Source organism: Bos grunniens, chromosome 3, assembly GCF_055505025.1.
Source record: "Bos grunniens cultivar Pamir isolate PY7600 chromosome 3, Bosgru_T2T1.0, whole genome shotgun sequence".
NCBI lineage: Eukaryota > Metazoa > Chordata > Mammalia > Artiodactyla > Bovidae > Bos > Bos grunniens.
In genome coordinates this window covers 18,967,123-18,985,542 of record NC_141167.1, presented here as the reverse complement: position 1 = coordinate 18,985,542, position 18,420 = coordinate 18,967,123, and the positions used below count along the sequence as shown (strand labels likewise).

The window sequence follows — 18,420 nt, the reverse complement described above, 5'->3', positions numbered from 1 at the left end:
ATCACGGGGGTGTTCTCATCGTGAGTTCTGTCACCACCCTGCCCAGGATGCCAGCAGCCCCTCAACCCACTGGCTCCCAAGTCCCTCACCTTCAGAGCCTTCTCCTCCCTGCACTGAGGGCGTCCTGCCCCAGACACTGCCACTCTCTCTATAACTGGCCTCCAACACCCCCTGACAGGCCCTCGCCTCATGGCCCAGCTCAGCTGCTCAGGGTCCCCAGCCCACTGCCTGCCCTGCAGCCCCAGGGTCCCCATCTGCTGACCTACCATCCTCACTGCCCTTGCTATTCAGCTTAGACGCTCACCACTCATACCAACACGCCAAACTCTGAGCTCCTGCCTAGCCTGCGGCAGGTTCTGAATGACCCCATCCCCCACCCCCTTCAAGGCAGCACACGGGGCAGGTAGAAGAACCTGCCAAGGCTGGTGAGAGCCCTGTGAGTGCCCATGGCTCCCGGGACGATCCACGCTTGTCGGCTGGCCTCTGCTCTCTGCCCGCCACCCCCTACCACGCCGCTTGACGTAAAACACCTTCCACCTCCTCCACGCTCCTCAAACCTCCCTTCCTCTCGGCAGATAATCCCATCTCCTACTCTGCAGAGAAAACCAAGACCTCCCGACAGCAGCTCCTTCAGCTCTCGGTACCAAACCCACCAACCGGCCAGCTTTGGCTGCGGGTTTCTCCTTCCCCCACCCCAGGAAGGAAGGGAGTACCTTCCTGTCCAAGGCCAGTCTCTCCCCTTGCCCGTGCTCTGCCCTCTTCCTCACTTCCCAAGGTGCCAACTATCCTCTTTTCCGCACTGTCTACTTCTCGTGGACACATTTCCAATGACGTTTATGTGTGCTCAAGATTTCCCCATCTTAGTCTTCCTACATCCCATCCTTGGCCCCACAGCCTCCCCTACTGCACCAGCTGCGGTGTCCCCTTTCTCAGCTAAGCCTCTGTCTCTACCTCCGTGTTTCCCACACAAGCCTCCTGGGTCGCCAGTCGGCTTCAGCCCCTCACGCCAGGTCCACCCCTGCGTATTACTACACCCAGTGGTCACGCTCTGGCCCTGACCACTCAGCAGCAACATCTGGTCTCCTTCTTGAAACTCTCTTCTTCTGACCTCCAAGACACCGCCGTCTCCTGGAGTCCCTCCCATCCCTGGTCCTCCTTCTCAGTTGAACTCCAGCCCCAGCTCTGGATCCCGGCCACCCGCCAAGCATCAGCGCCCGGATGGCACACAGCTTCCCGAGCCTGGGGGCCTCTGCACCAGGCGTGCCGCTCGTGCCTGCTTCTGTCTCACTTCCCATCCCAGGGAGTGAGTGGCACCACTCTCCTCCCAGGTCTGCACACCATGTACAAGGCTGCACCCGAGGCACCCCCTCCCTTAGCCCACCCCCACACCTAATCTGTCACGAAGTCTGGCCAGCGGGATCCCAGACAGCTCTCAAAACCACCCCCGACCCCCACCTCCAGCTCCCCTAAGCCGCCACCACTTACCTAGAACGACGCACACCGCCTCCCGTCTCCAGCGTGCTGTTGGGCTGTTCCGCGCATTCTCACCCTTAGCTAGGCAGCTCTACTGTTTCCTGTCCCCAAAGCCCTGATGCTGTCGTCAGGGGGCTGCTCTGGCCATACTGGCTGGCTGCTCACCCTGACCACAACCAGGCGCCTTCCTGCTTCAAGGTCTCTGGCACCTGCTGACCCCCTGCCTAGGGCTTCCGTGTCACCCAAGGAAGCCCCTTTGACCCCTCAGATAACACCAGCTTCCCGTCACATCTTCTCTCCACTGTTTGTTTCCTCCACGGCACTTTACACAAATATAATTAAAAGCTCATTTGGGTAATTGTGGGTTTAATATCTGTCTTCCCCACTAGACAAGGACCCCCGTGGGCAGAGGCCACGTCATGGTTGTGCTACTCCCAGCAGGGTGCATGGGCCCCGGCAGGAGTGTGGCAGGTGCTTGTAGGATGAATCCAGGAACACCAAGTCACACACGGCACATTCACACAATCCCATGTGACAAAAGGGGCCTCACAGGACCATGACATGTCATCACACGTGCCGTCTCAATGCCACGACCCCAACCAGCCACACATACTTGGCCCCATTATCACAGGCCACCTCACAGATGATGGCTCACTGTGGCCATGTGAGTAGAGAGCCCATGGGCTCGCAATCTGTCGCCGGGAGGGAGAGGTGCAGAGAGCCAGACACCCTGAGACACACTGGTTGGGTCCCAATCCTAAGAACAGCCAATGGACACACCCAGACCCAGCCACAGTGACAGACACCTTCAGGGGCTGCACAGCTGGGTGCTCAGACATGGACACACTCACAGCATCAGTCTCACGCAGGAACACAGTTGCACGCAGCACTCCTAAATGCGTACACACACAGCCTCATGCACAGTCCAACATGCGAGTGCCACACGGCCCCGGTGCGGCCTCATCTCCCCCCGTGCGGCTGGCTCAGTGAGACTGCCTGGCTCACAGGGACTCTCGTGGAGGGGGCAGGAGGCAGGAATATGGGTAACAGGGAGATGAGATGTGGGGATACAGGAGGGAAGACGCCGCTGGAGCAGCTCGGAAACACAGCGAGCACAGCGGTGCCTCGATGGAGGGTGGCTGCGGGCTAATGTGACCAGCACAGAGCGGGTGGGGGAGGACACACAGAACTTACCTGGGCGGGGGCAGGGCTGAGGGAAGGCAGGAGGTGGGCAGGGAGCAGCGAGGGCAGCAGCCGCCCGGATGCAGACTAGAGGGCACTTACCTGTCCCTCACTTGGGATCCAGACTGAGCCCAGGGCCCAGCGGAACTGACCACCCGCCTGGTCGAGGGGAAAGGGTGCACATGTGTGTACACCCGCCCAGCTGTAGCAGCCGTGGCTCTGGGAGACACTTACTGGACTGTGCTGTGCGAGCCTCAATGGTGGGGGTGAAGACTCCCACCCCCAGCTCAGAGCGGGCGGCCAGCTGGAAGCGGTACAGTGTGTCGGGCTTTAGGTCCTCTACGGTATAGGAGGACGTGGGGTCGAAGGTCACCTTGTGCTGGAAGAGCAAAGAGCACTCACTGACCACCCTGACCTCAAAGGTCACTCAGAGGTCACCCCCAACACGGACTGATCCCTGTGGACCCACTGTAGCTGCAGGGCTGGTTCCCTGCCATGTGGCCACGTGGCCCATGCAAGGGCACCTCACTGACCACATGGGCATGGGAACACCACGGACATGGTGGCCTGGGGAACTTGAGGGCTCTGCTGGTGCCATGAGAGCCACAGAGCCGAGGAGACCCAGGACGGACTTAGGAGCTCTGTCCCCAGCACAGGGGTGACAAAGACTACAGAACCACACAGGCCAGCAAGGGTCCCAGAGCCTCAAGGGGCTGTGTCCCCACGACCCCAGAATCCAGGAAAGCCTGCCTAGGAGAGCCCAGCACGGACCCCCAGGACCGGGAGCAGCCCCCCTCCCTCCACACTGCTGGGTGTTCACCTGCTGGCCCTCGTCCTCTGCCGCCCAGTACACCAGCTCATACTTGACGATCCGCTCCTGCGGGGGCAGCAGCCACGAGAGCTGGATCCTGGTGTCTGAGTCCGCCTCGGCCTGGAAGTCCGCGGGCTGGGCAGGCACTGCAATACCCCAGCCAGGCGCCGTCAGCCTCGCCAATCCCCCAAGGGCAGGGGCCCCCAGCGGAAGGAGGCAGGGCCTCACCCAACCCCCACCCTGCCTCCCCAGCGGCTGTGTGTGCAGATACGGGCTTTCATCATCCCAAAGACCGCCCCCACCACCCCCCGGCTCATGGCCCGAGGGAGGGGGGTACCATCCAGCCTGGCCTGCGCCTACCTCCCTGCTGCGTCTTGACCTGGATGGTGGGGCTGGGGGGGCCGTCGCCCACGGCGGTGAAGGCCAGCACACGCAGGCTGTAGGTGATGCCAGGCAGCAGGCTGCCCACAGTGGTGAGGAGCCCGGCGTCTGTGTTGTGCTTGTGCCAGGCGCTCAGAGGGCGGCGGGAGTCGGGGGTGTAGTAGACGCGGTATCCCCGCACCAGGCCGTTAGGCTCCTCGGGCGGCTCCCACTGCACCAGCATGGTGCTGGCGCTTAGCATGCGTGCCTGCACGCGGCGCGGGGGGCTGGAGGGCGCCTGCTCCCCCGTGCGCGCCCGCACCGCCTCGCTGGGCGGCCCGCGCCCGATGCTGTTCACCGCCAGCACGCGGAAAGCATACTCTGAGAAAGGGCTCAGGCCGCCGATGCTGTAGCGGGTGGTGGCCACGCCGTCCACCTCCTGGAAGGGGCCCTCCGCGCCCGCTGGGCGGTACTGGATGCCATAGTAGGATACAGGCTCTGAGTTCCCAGAGTCCCAGGTCAGAGTGACGCTGGTGGCAGTTGTCTCTGTCACCACAAGGTCAATTGGAGGCTTCGGCAGGGCTGGGGACAAAGTGGAAGGCTTAGGGCTGCCTGAGGTCATGACCCCAGGAGCTGACCTTGCCCTGGGGTTCATCCAACCAGAGTGTGGTTGACCCCACCCCCACAGCCCTCCCCTGCAAAGAATCGCCTGAAAAGCCCTCGGTGACCACTGAGGTCTGGTAGCGGGGGCTGGTGGCCAGGCCCGTCAGTGCCTGCAGGGGCCTTGGGTCACTCGGTGTCCACCTAAGTCACTTCTAGGACTCCCTGGACCTCACACCAGCCCTGGTGGCTCATTGAGCAAACGGACCCAGAGGTGGCCTGCCTGGGCCCGTGCAGATGGGAGACACACAGGCCTCTGCAGTGCATCTGGGCTCACCCATTGGCAAGTGTGTGTAACAGGGGCGGGGAGAGGGAAGGGATTTCCTCAGGGAATGATCCTGGATTTGAGAGAGACGGATGGGGCTGCTGGCCCCACGGACACCATGGCTTGGCTCAAAAGGAGGGGAGAAGTCCCAGGTCCACAGCCAATCCCCGAACAACAGGCACTCACAAACTGAGTGCTGCTGGGGCGCCAGGCACTGCGCTAGGGCTGAGGACGCGCTGTTACACGGTCACGTCGCTGCGCTCATGGGGTTCATACACCAGTGCGAGAGAGACGCGATCAGCGAGCAATGATCGTGGCTCTGGTATGTGTAATGCAGCAGAAAGCAGGGTGCTGAGATGGAGAAAAGTCCAGGGTGTCCCTGAATGGGGTGATTGGGGAAAGCTTCCCAGGACTGAGACCTGGAGAGCGAGGTGGAGCCAGTGACAGCAAGGGTGGGGTGAGAGCAGGTGACACTTGGGACTGTCAGCCTGCTCAGGTCACAGCAGTGCGGATCCTGGTCTTTATCTTAAAAGCAGTCAGAAGCCACCGCAGGGTGTTTCTCCCTTCTATAATGTGATGCTGCTCTGTTAAACAGAGGACTCACGCTGCAGAATGGGGGTGTTATCAGAGGGAAGACTGGAAGCAGAGCGCCCCAAGGAGTCTGATCTACATGTGGCTGTCCTAGGGCCAGGGCAGAGAGAACCCACCTGCCTTGGCTACTGTTTCCCATCCTTCTTTCTGGGAGGCTGGGAAAGCTGAGGGTCCAGTTCTATGGTTAGAGGGGTGTGTGGTGGATTCAGACCCCCAGGGTTCAAGTCCCTGCTCCATCATTTACTTCCCTGTAACTCTGTGCCTCAGTTTCCTAACTTATAAAATGGGAACAACAAGAGAATCTATTTGCCAGGGTGACGCCACCTGAACAATATAACCTGTGCTTCCTAACCAGCACGGCATCTGCCCCGCAGGGACCTAGCACCTGTTAGCTCAAATATTTAAGCCAGTTTCTGACAGAAAGCCTTCTGTCCACCACTGAGGGCCAGGAGGACCCCCAGGGCCAGGCACCAGCAGGGTAACAACCCTCAGCCCCACCCATCTCCCGGCAGTCATGCCCCCCTTCCCCGCCCAGTCCAGGGAAGGCCACGGGCCATGGCCAGCACACCAGTGAGGCTCACCTTTCACGGTGACCTGGGCCGTGGCCTCGATCATGCCCAGGGAGGAGATGGCCACGCAAGTGTAGTTGGCGGAGCGCACCACGTTGCTGAGCTCCAGCACATTGCGGCCGACCGGCATCTCGTCCTCCTTGGTGAGCTCTTCGGCCCCCATCATCCACTTCACGTAGGGCATGGGTGCGCCAACGGCGACGCACGTCAGGTTCACGCTGCCGCCCGGCATCACCTCCTGGCTGCTGGGAGGGATGGAGAAACGCGGAGCCACGCGGCGCACTGCGGGAGGAGGGAGAGAGGCGCTCACAGGCCGGGCAGGGCACGTGTGCGGGTGGAAGGGCAGGGGCCCCTCGTCCAAGAAGCCCCTCTCGTCAGAGCCAAGGGGTGGGGTTCCTGGGCCCTGGCTGACCCCCACCCATTCTGCTTTGGGGCCAGAATAGCCCCCGCTCTCAGGGAATGTCTGGAACACGAGAGATTCTGCAACCAAGCTCCCGTTTTACAGCCTAGGAAACTGAGGCCCAGGATTACAGGGGAATCAGTGCAAGGCCTGTAGGGGCCACATCCCAGGTTGCTCTCCAGTGCCCACCTCTACCTGCTCCCACCCCTGCCCCCACCAAGGAGGGTCTCCAGCAGGGCTAGCTGGGGCACTAGTGCGAGAGATCCAGACACCCTAGGGTGGAGGGTCCTCAGAGCAGGACTCGGGCAGGGCAGAGGGTCAGCCCGGAAGTGATGTGGCCACCTTCTCTGAGGCCACTGCCTCCACCTCCAGGCTGTGATCCCCGGGGAAGAGATGAGGGCAGCAGCAGGACCACCTCCCAGGACCTCAGCCTGGCAGAGCCTGAGAACCCAAGAGGAGGGGCTGCTTCCAGGAGGGACTGGACAGGGGCCAGAGTTCTGGGCGGGCCAGGGACGTGGTCCGCGGGCAGGATGGGCATGACGATGGCAGTAACATGATGAGGGTGCCAAGCAGACGGCTTTCGGCACCAATGGACAGGGTCTCAAGGGGGAGGGTGGCTGTGCCTGGCCACAACCTCCAACCTTGGGCTCCCCGGGAAAGAAGCTGTTCTGCGCTTCTCAGTTCAAGGTGCAGCCTGGACCCCCCTCCCACCCCGCCTGCCAAAGTCTCGAGCTTGGTAAAGACATTCGGAACATGCAGAAGGAGGGAAGGCAAGCAAAACCTAGCCATGGGCAGACATGCTTGGCATGCAAACAGGGCATGCAGTTGGTGGGCAGAGGCTGGGGTGTGTCCTTCCTGGGCACCCCTACACGCAGGGTTGAAGAAGGCAGGCAGCGAGGCTAAGATTAGACCCAGAGGGCATCACTCAGGGTGCAGGTCTCTGAGGGTCCTTGCTGGGGAGCCCAGGCATGCAAAGGACCCATGGTGCTACATCGGGAACACCTCCACCACAGATGCCAGACTGCTGCTCGCTCAGCCCAAAAGCATGGAATCAGAGCTGGAAGTAACTGCAGACACCACCTGGTCCAACCTGTGACCTCATTACACAGAGGTCAAAGCTGCAACCCACAGACCAGACATCCAGCATATCACCAGGTCCTGCTAAAGCACCACCTAAGATAGCTTTCCAACACTCTAATTTCTTGCCAAGTCCACAGGTGAATGCCACTTCCAAAGTCCAAGCCACCATCCTTCCCTGGATTGCTGTGCTGTGTTCTCCATTGCTCCTCCTGCTCTGGTCATCCCCCGACCCGGTCACTGGCCCTCCACAAACAGCCGGCACAAATCCTTATCTGTTCACGTTACCTGCCCAGTTAAAAACTCTCGCACCGAGCTTTGAATGACTCCTCAGCCCTCATTTTACTCAGCCTCAACTGTACCCACACTGCCTCCCTCTGAGGCCTCCAGTCAGAGCCAAAGCACCGCCAGTGCCACAGCCAGCGCCAGGGGCCGCGTCTACTTCCCTCGGTGCCCCGCGCTCACTGTGGTGTCAGCGTGTCTCCTCCCAGAACTGGCATCCCCATCTTCTTAGGAGAACCATCTCAGCCCCCATTTTTGGTTCATGGGCTATGTGACCCAGATGTGGCTCGAGAGGTAGAACCTTTGGCCTTTTGCGAAAACTATTAAGACACGTGGCTTTTCCTCTCCACTTCTGGTCTCTAACCTGGGGGGTGGGAGGCTGGGGACCACCTTTCACAATACTCGACAGGACCTGCTTGAGAACAAAGGAGCTACTGAGGAGAGCAGAGGTAGAGACAGAGACAGAAGAATGCCTGACCGAACTGTTTAAACACCTGGATCCAGCCGTGCCTGACGCCAAATCTACTTCTCTACTTTCAGTTTTGTAAGACAAGAGTTTCCATGTTTGGCGTTAAGCTGATAGAAGTGGGCTTCTGTCATCTGTCCTAAAGCCGGGAGTCTGCACTGGGTGGCAGAGCAGTGCTGTGCGGCAGGGGCACAGGTGGACCCCGGGGGCACGGCTGGCAGGAGAAAGCCACGACAAAGAGCTTCCTTTGAGCGCTCCCCACAAACAGCAAAAGGCTGGGAGGCTCGGACATGGTGCAGGCACTCCCTGGGCTCTGGTGCTGAACCTGGGGCACAGGTCATGAGGAGCGGCATGCCCGCTGGTGGAGATGTAGCCTGGCTAAAGCAAAAAGGCTCACTAACTGACCAACTCTCTCCTCGCCTCTCCCCTCTGTAGCCTGGCTAAGGCAAAAAGGCTCCACGGTCCTAACTGACCAACTCTGTCCTTGCCTCTCCTCTCTGCCAGTGGCTTCCCCATCTCCTCCTTGTTCATGGGCATCCAAATGGGTCTGGGGGGAAGAGAACCACTCTCGGGCACCTCCTCTGGGCTGCGGGTTTCCACGCTGTGGATGCCGGCACCTCCCAGTTAAAGAGGCGGGAACTGACAGCTGACACTCAGGGACGTGTTTATACACGTACTGGAAGCAGGTCCGTGGGATGAAAAGCTCAGGGCCCTTTGAGCCCTGGCTCACAGGGTGAAAAGAGAGACCCAGGCGGCTCCATGAAGAAGCTTCTGGGTCTCTTGAGGCTGCCGGGAGAAACACTCTCCAGTTGGCATGAGGATGGGCCTCAAGCCTGTGTCAGGGACACACCTGCCAGCTTGACGGTGGTCAGTGGCAGAATCTTGGGACCCGATCAGGTCCCTGGACATGAGAACAAAGAGCCCCAGGGGAAGGAAGTAGGTCATTGGTGGATAAACCTTAGGTCTCAACCTAAGCTGTGAAGAAAACTGACCGGTCTTTACCTCAAACAGTCCCGGAGGACAAGGTGTTCTCGCCACTATTAGGAAATAAGGGCCCTTGGGGAACTAACATTGAGAAGGGTTTGTTTTTATTTTTAAATTCCCCCCTTCCAGATGCAAGTGGAAGGGAGAACCCCAGGGGCTAAGGATGAGTGAGAGGTCAGAGGTGAGCCTTAGGATCACCCCTAGCACCAGGGCAGGGCCTCAAGCCCAGGGACTCCTGGATGGCACGCTCCAGCAGGGCACGTCCCTTCACAGGCCTGCTGGGCTTCAGCCAACACAAAGAGCCTGGACAGGTTTGCCGCAGAGCAGACTCATCTTCCCCACGGTGTAGGGGCTAGGACTACAGAGAGAAGGTGGGGGTAACAGAGGCAAGTGACCACTTCCTGGGACCCTGAGTATCTGTGGAGTCCCGAGTTCTGGATGGTCACCCCGCTGTCCCAAGCGCCAGGAGTGGCTGGTGCCTCCCTGCAGTCACTGACACGAGGCCTCCAGAAGGGGCAGGACTCGCCCTGGACTCGGGTCTACTGACAGCAGCAACAGCAGGGAAGGAAAAACCAGGGCCGGGGAAAAAACGCACCTAGGGTCTAATCCTGAGCTCCAACAATGACGGTCTATTACTGTTCCCCGAGCATCCTTACTGCTGACATTTTATAGACAATTTCCAAAACAGGGCCTTGCCATTTCTGGATTGTATTTCAGCTGTAACTTTTAAGTCTAATTATTTGAGCTGACAACCCCCTATAATAGGGCGGTGCGGCGCCTGGAGGCATCGGCATTCAGTGGAGTGACAGCCTAATCGCAGGGGGGAGGCAGCCCCGCAATCGGCATTCACTTGCGGAAATTTCTCTGATGAAAATAACACAACATTAAGGAGGGGATAAGGGGCAGGATCCACCGTATCAAGATAAAATAACTCTTTAATAAATAACCTTGTGGCTGCCGCAGAGCAGTAATTAAATGCCAGCGCACTCGGCACACAGTTTTAAGTAAAGCTGGAAAAATGTAAGATGTAATTATCAGCACCAAACAAATTACCAGCACGGCAAATCCCCCCTGGAATATTTAGAAACTCATTTCTGCCTTCCCATTAAATATTATTTTTGGTGGAACCATGGAATGGTAAAAGGAGAAGGGACAAGGGACCGGGAGGGCGGGGGAGGGGCCCAGGGGGAGGCGGTGGCAGGCTGGGCTCTCTCTGCTGATGACCGTTTTCTGAACTCGCCCCAGGCAGATTTGCCCGGTCAGCGAAACGGTGTAACTGAAATGCCCCAGAGCTCAGGAGTGCATATGATGATGCTCAGGGCTGGTTTCTGAGCCAAGGCTGCAGTCCTCCTCCCGACAGGCTCCCTCTCCTCGTGGAGGAAACCCAACCCACAAAGAGAATGCACAGGACACCAGGTGGCCCGGGTCTGCTCCCTGGGGCTTCGCCCAGTGGACGGGAGTGCCTCCTCTGACGGCTCAGACCAAGGGACACAGGAAGGACTGCCGCCTGTGTCCTTGCCCCTCGGCCCCTGCTGTTGGACTGAGGGCGAGGAGTAGGGGCCTGGCCCTGAGGGTGTGAGACTGCTCTGGAATGGGGTGCTGCGAGGTCTCCGGGAAGCCCTCCCCGACCCACGGCCATGCTAGGGCTGCTGCGAGGCTCACACATGGCTCTAGGCAGCAGCTGACTGCTCGGTCAGATGCGAGCTCCTGGTCAAATGATGCCCAGCACCCAGTGCGGGGCTGGGGAAATGCCAGCTGTCTGGGAGAAGGTGGGAAGCTTGGACCAGGTGGGAAGGCCCTCACCTGGATCTCACTGGAGAGGGAAGAGACCAGTCAATGGGACGCTTCCTCAGTGAGCCAAGGTGACGCCACTCACCCTTTGCCCGACACTAAGCTCGGTGGGCACAGCATGGCTGCTGTCCGTCCAGCTTCGGGGAGGTGCTCAAGGATAGTGCAGACCCTGGAGGACGTTCACCCTGGGCCGCAGGATCTTGAGGGGTGAGCTCATTCTAGATTAGCCTTCCCCTTCATTTTCCCAATGGTTTCAGCTGAGCGCTAGCAAATGTGGATTTTAAGCAGGGGGGATGGGGGGAACTGTGGAAGGCCTCACAGGTGCACATAAAGCCCTACAGCTCTTGCAGAGCCCACAACCACTTCTGAGCTCCACCTGGAGCAGACAGCTGGCCTGGCCTGGGCACAAAGGCAGGGCCCAGTCTTGTGCCATGCACCGTGCCCACCCAACCTCCCCAGCAGGGGAGCCCAGCTAAGGGGACATGCAGACACGTGGGGTGGTCAGGGACCCAAGCAGCAGAAACATGCGGGGCAGGGGGACCTGCCCACCCACCCCTGGTCCTGCCCGCCTGCCGGCTCGAACAATGGGAGTGCAGAGCCTGACGGGTGGGCAGGCCTGACTGGGGTGAGCCCGAAGAGCTGACCGAGCCCTCTGGTCCCTACTGACGGGGGCATCCCGTCGATGGACGAACTGTAGATGGATAAGAAGTGAAAAGGACCAACCTTCTCGCTGATCTGAGAGATGAGAGTTTGGGTTGATGGCAGAGTGCGATGAGGATGAGGAGGGAATAAAAAAAAGACAAGGAGAAACACAGAGAGAGTAAAAACAGGCCAACCTTCATCTGCCCACACAGCACGGAAACGAGACAAGACTCTTGTGCCCCACGCACACACACGTGCCCACAGGTGCGCGCGGACCACGCCGCTCACAAAAGACTCAGGACTCATGGAGGATACGGGCGGACAGGGCTGGGTCCCGCCGGCAGGTGCCGGGTGCCAAAGGGTGGGACAGGGACGGGTGGGAGTGTGGCACAGGCAGGCCCCCATGCCTCACGCGCACCCCAAGGCTCAAACAGACTCACTGAGCTCAGGGCCCACCCAGCCCACAAACCCACCGAGGCACATGGGCCACTAGAACCCCGCCACCTTGAGGAAGCCCCATGCTGCGCGGCCCCAGAGTGTGAGGAAGCTGGTCTGGAGCCTGTGGGGAGAAGCCACGGAGCTGTCGCCCCGTTTACAGACAGTTGCGACCCAGCGGCCAGGTCCCTGCAGAGAAGTGGGGAAGGGCGGGGGCAAGCAGGCCAGGCTCAGTGGAAAGCGTGGCCCCTCCCTGGTCCCTGGCAGCTGTGCGTCCTAAGAGCTAGACGAGAGAGACGCTGTGGATGGAAGGAGAGAGTGAGTCACTGGGGGAGGTAGTGGGATGGAAAGGCTGGTCCACCCGGCATGCCTGGGCCTGCTAGACCGTGGGTGGAGCTGCAGGCAACTGAGCAAAGTCAGACGAAACTGGGTGGTGCAGCCCCCATGGTGTTTTCCCCGCGGCAGCAGCGGCTACTGACTGCCCAGCACTTTCTGTGTGCCCAGCACCGGGCTGGGAGCTCTACACGCACAGGCCTATGAAATGCAGCCACTTAGGGTCTGAGAGAGGGGGCCCCTAGTCTGCGGGACAGAGGAGGCGTGTGAGGTGGACACTGGAGCCAAATCCGAGGAGGAGACATGACTTCGGGCCCCATGGACGTGGCAGAAGAGAGTTAGAGATGGATGGAGACAAGAGCCAGAGTGAGGCTGTCCATCTGAAGAGTGTTTCGTAATGGTGGGGAAGAGGATTCCCCCAAGCTACACTGGGCAAGATCTGGAGACCCTGTGAGCGGTGACCAGGGGGTGCTATTGTATCCAGTGGGTCGGTAAACACCCCAAAATGCACAGGACAGCCCCACAGAGTGTAGGGTTACTTGGTCTCAAATGTCAATGGTGCTGAGGTTGAGAAACCCTGAGCTGGTGTCCCCACTGACCTCGATGCTAAGGCTGAGCCCAGGGCCGGTCTCCCACTGGCCTGGAGGGTGACAGGTGCCCTGTCTGGAAGGAAGCTTTACCACCGCTCTGCCGGGAAGCAGGTGGGCACAGGCCAGCACTGGGGGCTTTCTCCATGCGTGCCCACCCCCAAGAGGGGTTCAGGATACAGAGCTGGTGGCCAGCACCACAGAGGCTGTCCCAGAAAAGTAAAGGGCTGATGGGGCTCTCAGCACTGCTGGGGCAGAAAGCAGGGGCTCTGCCAAGACCATGATGAGGAGCGGGGGTGGACCCCAGATGCCAGGGTCCTAGCAGCACAGCTTAGGGTTCTGTCCTAGGGGTACAGGGCAAATCTCTCTCTGCAAAGCAGGGTGGGTACGGATTCAGGTGGGGGCCTGGCTATCAGACACGTCTTAGGGACGGACTGAGGACTGGCCCCACAGGAATGTGTGTGTGTGCCAGTAAGAGCGAGGAACAACCAAAGCGAGGCTGTCCCTATTTTAGGATTCTGAGAGGGCAGTGGCACCCTACTCCAGTACTCTTGCCTGGAAAATCCCACGGACGGAGGAGCCTGGTAGGCTGCAGTCCATGGGGTCGAGAAGAGTCGGACACGACTGAGTGACTTCACTTTCACTTTTCACTTTCATGCATTGGAGAAGGAAATGGCAACCCACTCCAGTGTTCTTTCCTGGAGAATCCCAGGGACGGGGGAGCCTGGTGGGCTGCCATCTCTGGGGTCCCACAGAGTCGGACACGACTGAAGCGACTTAGCAGCAGCAGCAGCAGCAGCAAGTGGGGCTAGAACTAAAGGAACACCCATGTTCCCAGCCCAAAAGGCCTGTGGAAATGGGTCCGGGAAGGCAGTTCAGGAAGACCCGTGGGAGTGGGGGATGGGCCATGGCAGGAACCAGTTAAGAGTCCTGCCTGAGCCCATCACGTGCAGACAGTGAAGTTCCCACAGACAAGGAGGTAAGAGCCCCCTGATCAGAGCCCGAGCCACCAGCTACAGCAGCTGAGCTCAGCTCATCCAAAGAGACCTACTGTCCCACCTCGGGCTGAGGCCAGCGTGACGGTGACTTCAGAGAACGCCGCACAGCCAAGATGGCGACGAGGAGCTCAGCCACCCCAGCTCTGGGCCTCCTGCCTCAGTACGGTGCCTGCAGCTCTGCCCGCCCCTCCTCTCCCTGGTGTAGCCACATGCAGTGAAGGACTTCACTGCTGAGGCCTCGAAACTCCACAGTCTCAACACGATGGTCTTCTGGAAGAAGTGCTAGGTCAGGCCCACACAGCAGTTGGAACAGTCTGGGTGGAGGAGGGAGGTCTCTGAGGAGAGTCGTTCAGTTGCTCCTCTCAGAGGGGACTCATTAGGACCTTGTGTATTGGTCAGAAGCTCCGCTGGGGGCAGCGTGGGGGGAAGGCCGTGCAATTTCTGACATACTCATCTTGGCTATCTGGGTGACCTGCATGCTCCTGGCCTCCATGCCCTGACGCTGCTCCTTAAGACAGGCCCTGGGGCAGCTCCGGTGAGCCCTGAAGAGCAGAACACCTGAGAAGGGGACCAATGGGGACCTCCCATCCCATGCCCCCAATTCTGACGAGGCATCAGCCACTCTCTGAAGCCCCATTTGCCCATCACCTGTGGCCTCTTGGGATCTTGTGCACTGACAGCACAGCCCCTTAATAAGCTCATGGTTGATGGCCTAATTCTCTCTGGTCTGTCTGACCACGTGGCCCTGAAAGGTGGGACAGGGCACTGCGTCCGCCCTGCCCCGCGCTTGGCCTGGGCGGACAGGCAGACGACGCCCGCTGTGATGCTATACTAAGCACTTAGCGTGATGAAATCATCACTGCAAAGAAGCGGCATCCACTTTCCTTTAGAAATCCCCCGAGGGGAGACGGTTTCACTTTTCATGACGCCCATCTGTGAAGGAGGATTAACTGGGGGGATGGTAGAGGTAGGAGGGGTGCCAAAGGCCCCTCCTGGACACTGTGCACACAAAACCCAGAGTGTTCTCAGGAAGGGGCAGGTGGCCAGCTTTGGTTCCCCTTGGGCTATGAGCATAACAGAGACTGGACAGGCCAAAACAGCCCCAGACCCTCTCTGCTGGGCACCTGGACTTGTGAACACGTGACCCGCTTAGTCCCAGCGAGAAATACCTCAAACGCATGAGGTGCCCACCTGCAGGGGCTCAAAGCTGCCTGGGCCTCACCCCCCTACACAAGGGTCCTGGCTGATGACAAGGCACACCTGGCTCCTCCCCCAGGAAGCGCCAAGGCAAACCTGGTCAGAAGGCAGGTACACCTGGCCTGAAGCCCACCCTGCTGGGCCGGGCAGGACAGACTCAAGGACGACCAGGCAGGTGTGAATATGTTCATACACACACACACACACAGTCTGCTGGAAAGGCTCTAGACTCTCATGGGGCTCCAAGCCCATGAGGCAGGACCTATAAGAGATACAAATGCTCCCAAGAGTAGCTGTTCCCAAAGGGCCTGCGGGAGGAAGGCAAAGTCGGGTGGATGTTAGGAGCTTGCCCAGTGGGAGCTGCTGCTGCTGCTATGGCTGCTGCAGAGAGGTGAAAAGGAGGAGAGACAAGGCCCATGGCAGCCCGATGGTCCACACCAAGGTTCTGGGCAGCAAGCCCGGCTACTGCGGCTTGCTCCATTGAGTCAGGCAGAGCTGGGCACCACCTGAGTCCTTACCTCGCACGTATAGGTTGGCAGGGGCCGAGTAACGAGTGCCTGCAGAGTTGGTCGCCACACACTCGTACTTGCCTTGGTCCGACTCCTCGCTGCTCTCAATCTGCAAGGCACCTGTGGGGACACAGAGACGGCGGTCTGGCCTGGAACCTGAGGAGGGGTCTCGACAACACCTGAGGCTCGGGTCGACCAGATGTGGCAGGCATCAGGGCCACACCTGGTACAGGTGCTGCTTCTGGGAAGCTCTCCCTGACAAGCCCAGAGGCCTCCTGGACAGAACTGAAGGTCATGCTCCAGATAGCAAGCCCTCTCCACTCGAGGTCTAGCCGGGCCTGTGGGCTCGGCCAGGGGCTCCACCCCATCCCCCAACTCCACCAAGCATCTGCCACGCTCTGGCCAGTACACAGTACTGGAGCCTGTTTGCTAATGAGCATCCCCAATCAGAGCATCATGGAGCCAGGCGTGGGTGGGAGCAGCTTGGAACCCACGAGCGTGCGATGCCCTCCTCGGGCAAGACCTGAGATTCTACCGCCCACCAGAACCCACAGGAAGGAAGGGCTGGCCCTGCAGGCCTAGTGCCCAGCAGCCTCTGCTCACAGCACCCCTCCTCCCCGCCCTCACCTCCACCCCCGCCAGCCCCACCCATTCCGGCTCCTCTCCTCAGCCTGGTCCCTGCTAAAGTGCTTCGACCCACCGCGGCTCCTGCATAATTCAGGAGGCTAATGGAGGCTGCAGCTCCCACTCAGGCCAGCGCCCGAAAGGGCTGCTCTGGCCGCAGACGGACAGATAGGAGCCGGACGTGGGGGTGGGGGTAGAAGGTGGGCGCTGAAAATGACCCTCACAGAGGGCGGAGGAAAGGGCTGGGACCAGTCCTGGCAGGTCCAGGTACCAGGTAGGGGAGGCCAAGGCGAGGGCGAGGTGGGGGGTGGGGGCGAAACCAGAACTTGGCCACCTCCAGCCCGGGCAGTAAGCGCCTAAGAACACTGCTGCTGGAGAGGGCACACCGGGCGAACCGTCATGACAGAACACCCCAAGGCACAAGCAACACCTGCTCCCTGGAACAAGCTGACAGACAGTCACACCCACGCAGGACGCTCCAAGGGACAGTTAACAACCCCACAGGACACAGCCTGACAGAAACCCTTGCCTACACAGACCTACCCCTCCCAGAGCCCAGGCCGGCTGACAGTTACACCCACACAGGACGCAGACAGAACTGCCTGATCCCGCCTGACCCAATGGGACAGGAGCCACGAGGAGCTCTCGGGGCCCAGGCTCCAGGGGGCGGGGTCCCACTGCAGGTCTGAGCTGTAGCATGTAACAGCCTCTTCACCCCCAATACCTCTCTTTCATCACCCAAATGCTGGGCAGCAGGAGGGGCTATGAACACGGGAGGTGGGGAGAGCAATGCTTAGGCTCGACCCCAACGCAGAGGGAGAAAGGGCTGGCCTGCTCTGTGGTCCTGGTCAGCCCTCCCCACCAGCATCAGGGAGCATGAGGACCCAGGACACATGCCAAATACCCAGCTCCTACGAGAACAGCCCTGACGGGCACCCAACAGGTCATGTTTATGGGATGGATGGACGCTGTCACAGAAAATGCTCATTCAAGCAAATGGGGGTCAGGCCCCTGGCCAAGGGGAGAGGGGGCTGTACGAAGGTCAGTTCAGCTGAGGGTAGAGGAGAGTCCTGGAAGCTGGTGCCACAGGTGAGAGCAGGAAGTGGTACCTGGGTGGGATTCTGGGTGGAGGAGGAGGCTCCCCTGCATTAAGAACCAGGACTGGTCAGGGGACCCCACGCAGACCCTGAGACTACTGCACACAGAAACCCCCAAGTCTGGAACCAATACCATGAGCCGGCAGTGGGGGCCTGGCCCCATCTTCTGTTCTGAAAACAGCCTGGCCCTGAACTCTGAGGGTCTAGAGGTGCCCAAGGATACTGAGAGGCGGGGAGAAAGCGATGTGAATACAAACACTACAGAAGCCACCATTTTACAGGATGTCTGCTCTGGGCCAGACCATACCCAATCCTCTCCCTCTGCTCTAGTCATCATGCCCCATGAGGTGGGTCCCTGGCCTCAGCCTAAACAGGAGGAAACAGACTTTCAAGAGAGAGAAACTGAGTTTTCAAAGGACACGAAGTTGAGTCAAACTTGAACATGGCTCTTCGTGGATCTTTGAGTCCAGTCTGGGCTTGGAATCCCTGAATGTAGGGTCCTGCAGCATGAAAGCACAGGTCAGGGGATCAGGCTACCCAGGACCCTGTTGATTTCTGTTGGCTTTCCAGCCTCTGTGTTAGTCTTAACTGCCAGTCCTTCCCAGCGTTTGCTGGACTGAGAGATTTACAGGGGGAGCCTCACTCTACCACAGGGCTGGATGTTGAAGGGGGAGCTAGCAATGACTGAAGGCCCCAAGACCAAGGAGGTTCTAGAGATGGAAGGCAAGGCTTGGTCATGCTCCCCCACCTCATGGGAAGATTCTCCATCTCTGGCCAGCCTTGAAGACCAGGGCCCGGCTTCCCTGTAGGAGTCAGCAGAGCCCCTTCTGTCTGCGGGGCTGGCCTAGAAGGCCTGGTCGGTGGGCTTGCAGCCCCAAGGCGGGGAAGAGCCGAGTTATGTCCACAATCCAGACTTGGAATGGATGAGTCACAGGAGGGGATGGCTGAGAGTGGATGTGTGTGGTGGCCGGTGGTGCTGAGGGGCCGGAGCTGGAGATGAGGAGGCTGGAGAGGTGGGGATGGGGGAGGTGACGACGGGACGGGACGGGATGGAGTGGTGGTGACGGCGTGGCGTGGCGTGGCGAGA

The 18,420-nt window shown here is 59.8% G+C and overlaps 1 protein-coding gene across 9 annotated transcripts in view; it reads right to left on the bottom strand.

Moving 5' to 3' along the window:
* PTPRF (protein tyrosine phosphatase receptor type F) overlaps positions 1 to 18,420 on the bottom strand; it is an 84,327-nt gene that overhangs the window by 24,580 nt on the left and 41,327 nt on the right. For all 9 annotated transcript variants that reach the window (XM_086383824.1, XM_086383848.1, XM_086383846.1 and 6 more), the window contains 5 exons: positions 15,622 to 15,732; positions 5,924 to 6,193; positions 3,827 to 4,408; positions 3,476 to 3,612; positions 2,890 to 3,034 (listed from right to left, as the gene is read on the bottom strand). In XM_086383824.1, coding sequence (XP_086239950.1) covers positions 2,890 to 3,034; positions 3,476 to 3,612; positions 3,827 to 4,408; positions 5,924 to 6,193; positions 15,622 to 15,732 — 1,245 coding nt within the window. The remainder of the gene's footprint in view (positions 1 to 2,889; positions 3,035 to 3,475; positions 3,613 to 3,826; positions 4,409 to 5,923; positions 6,194 to 15,621; positions 15,733 to 18,420) is intronic.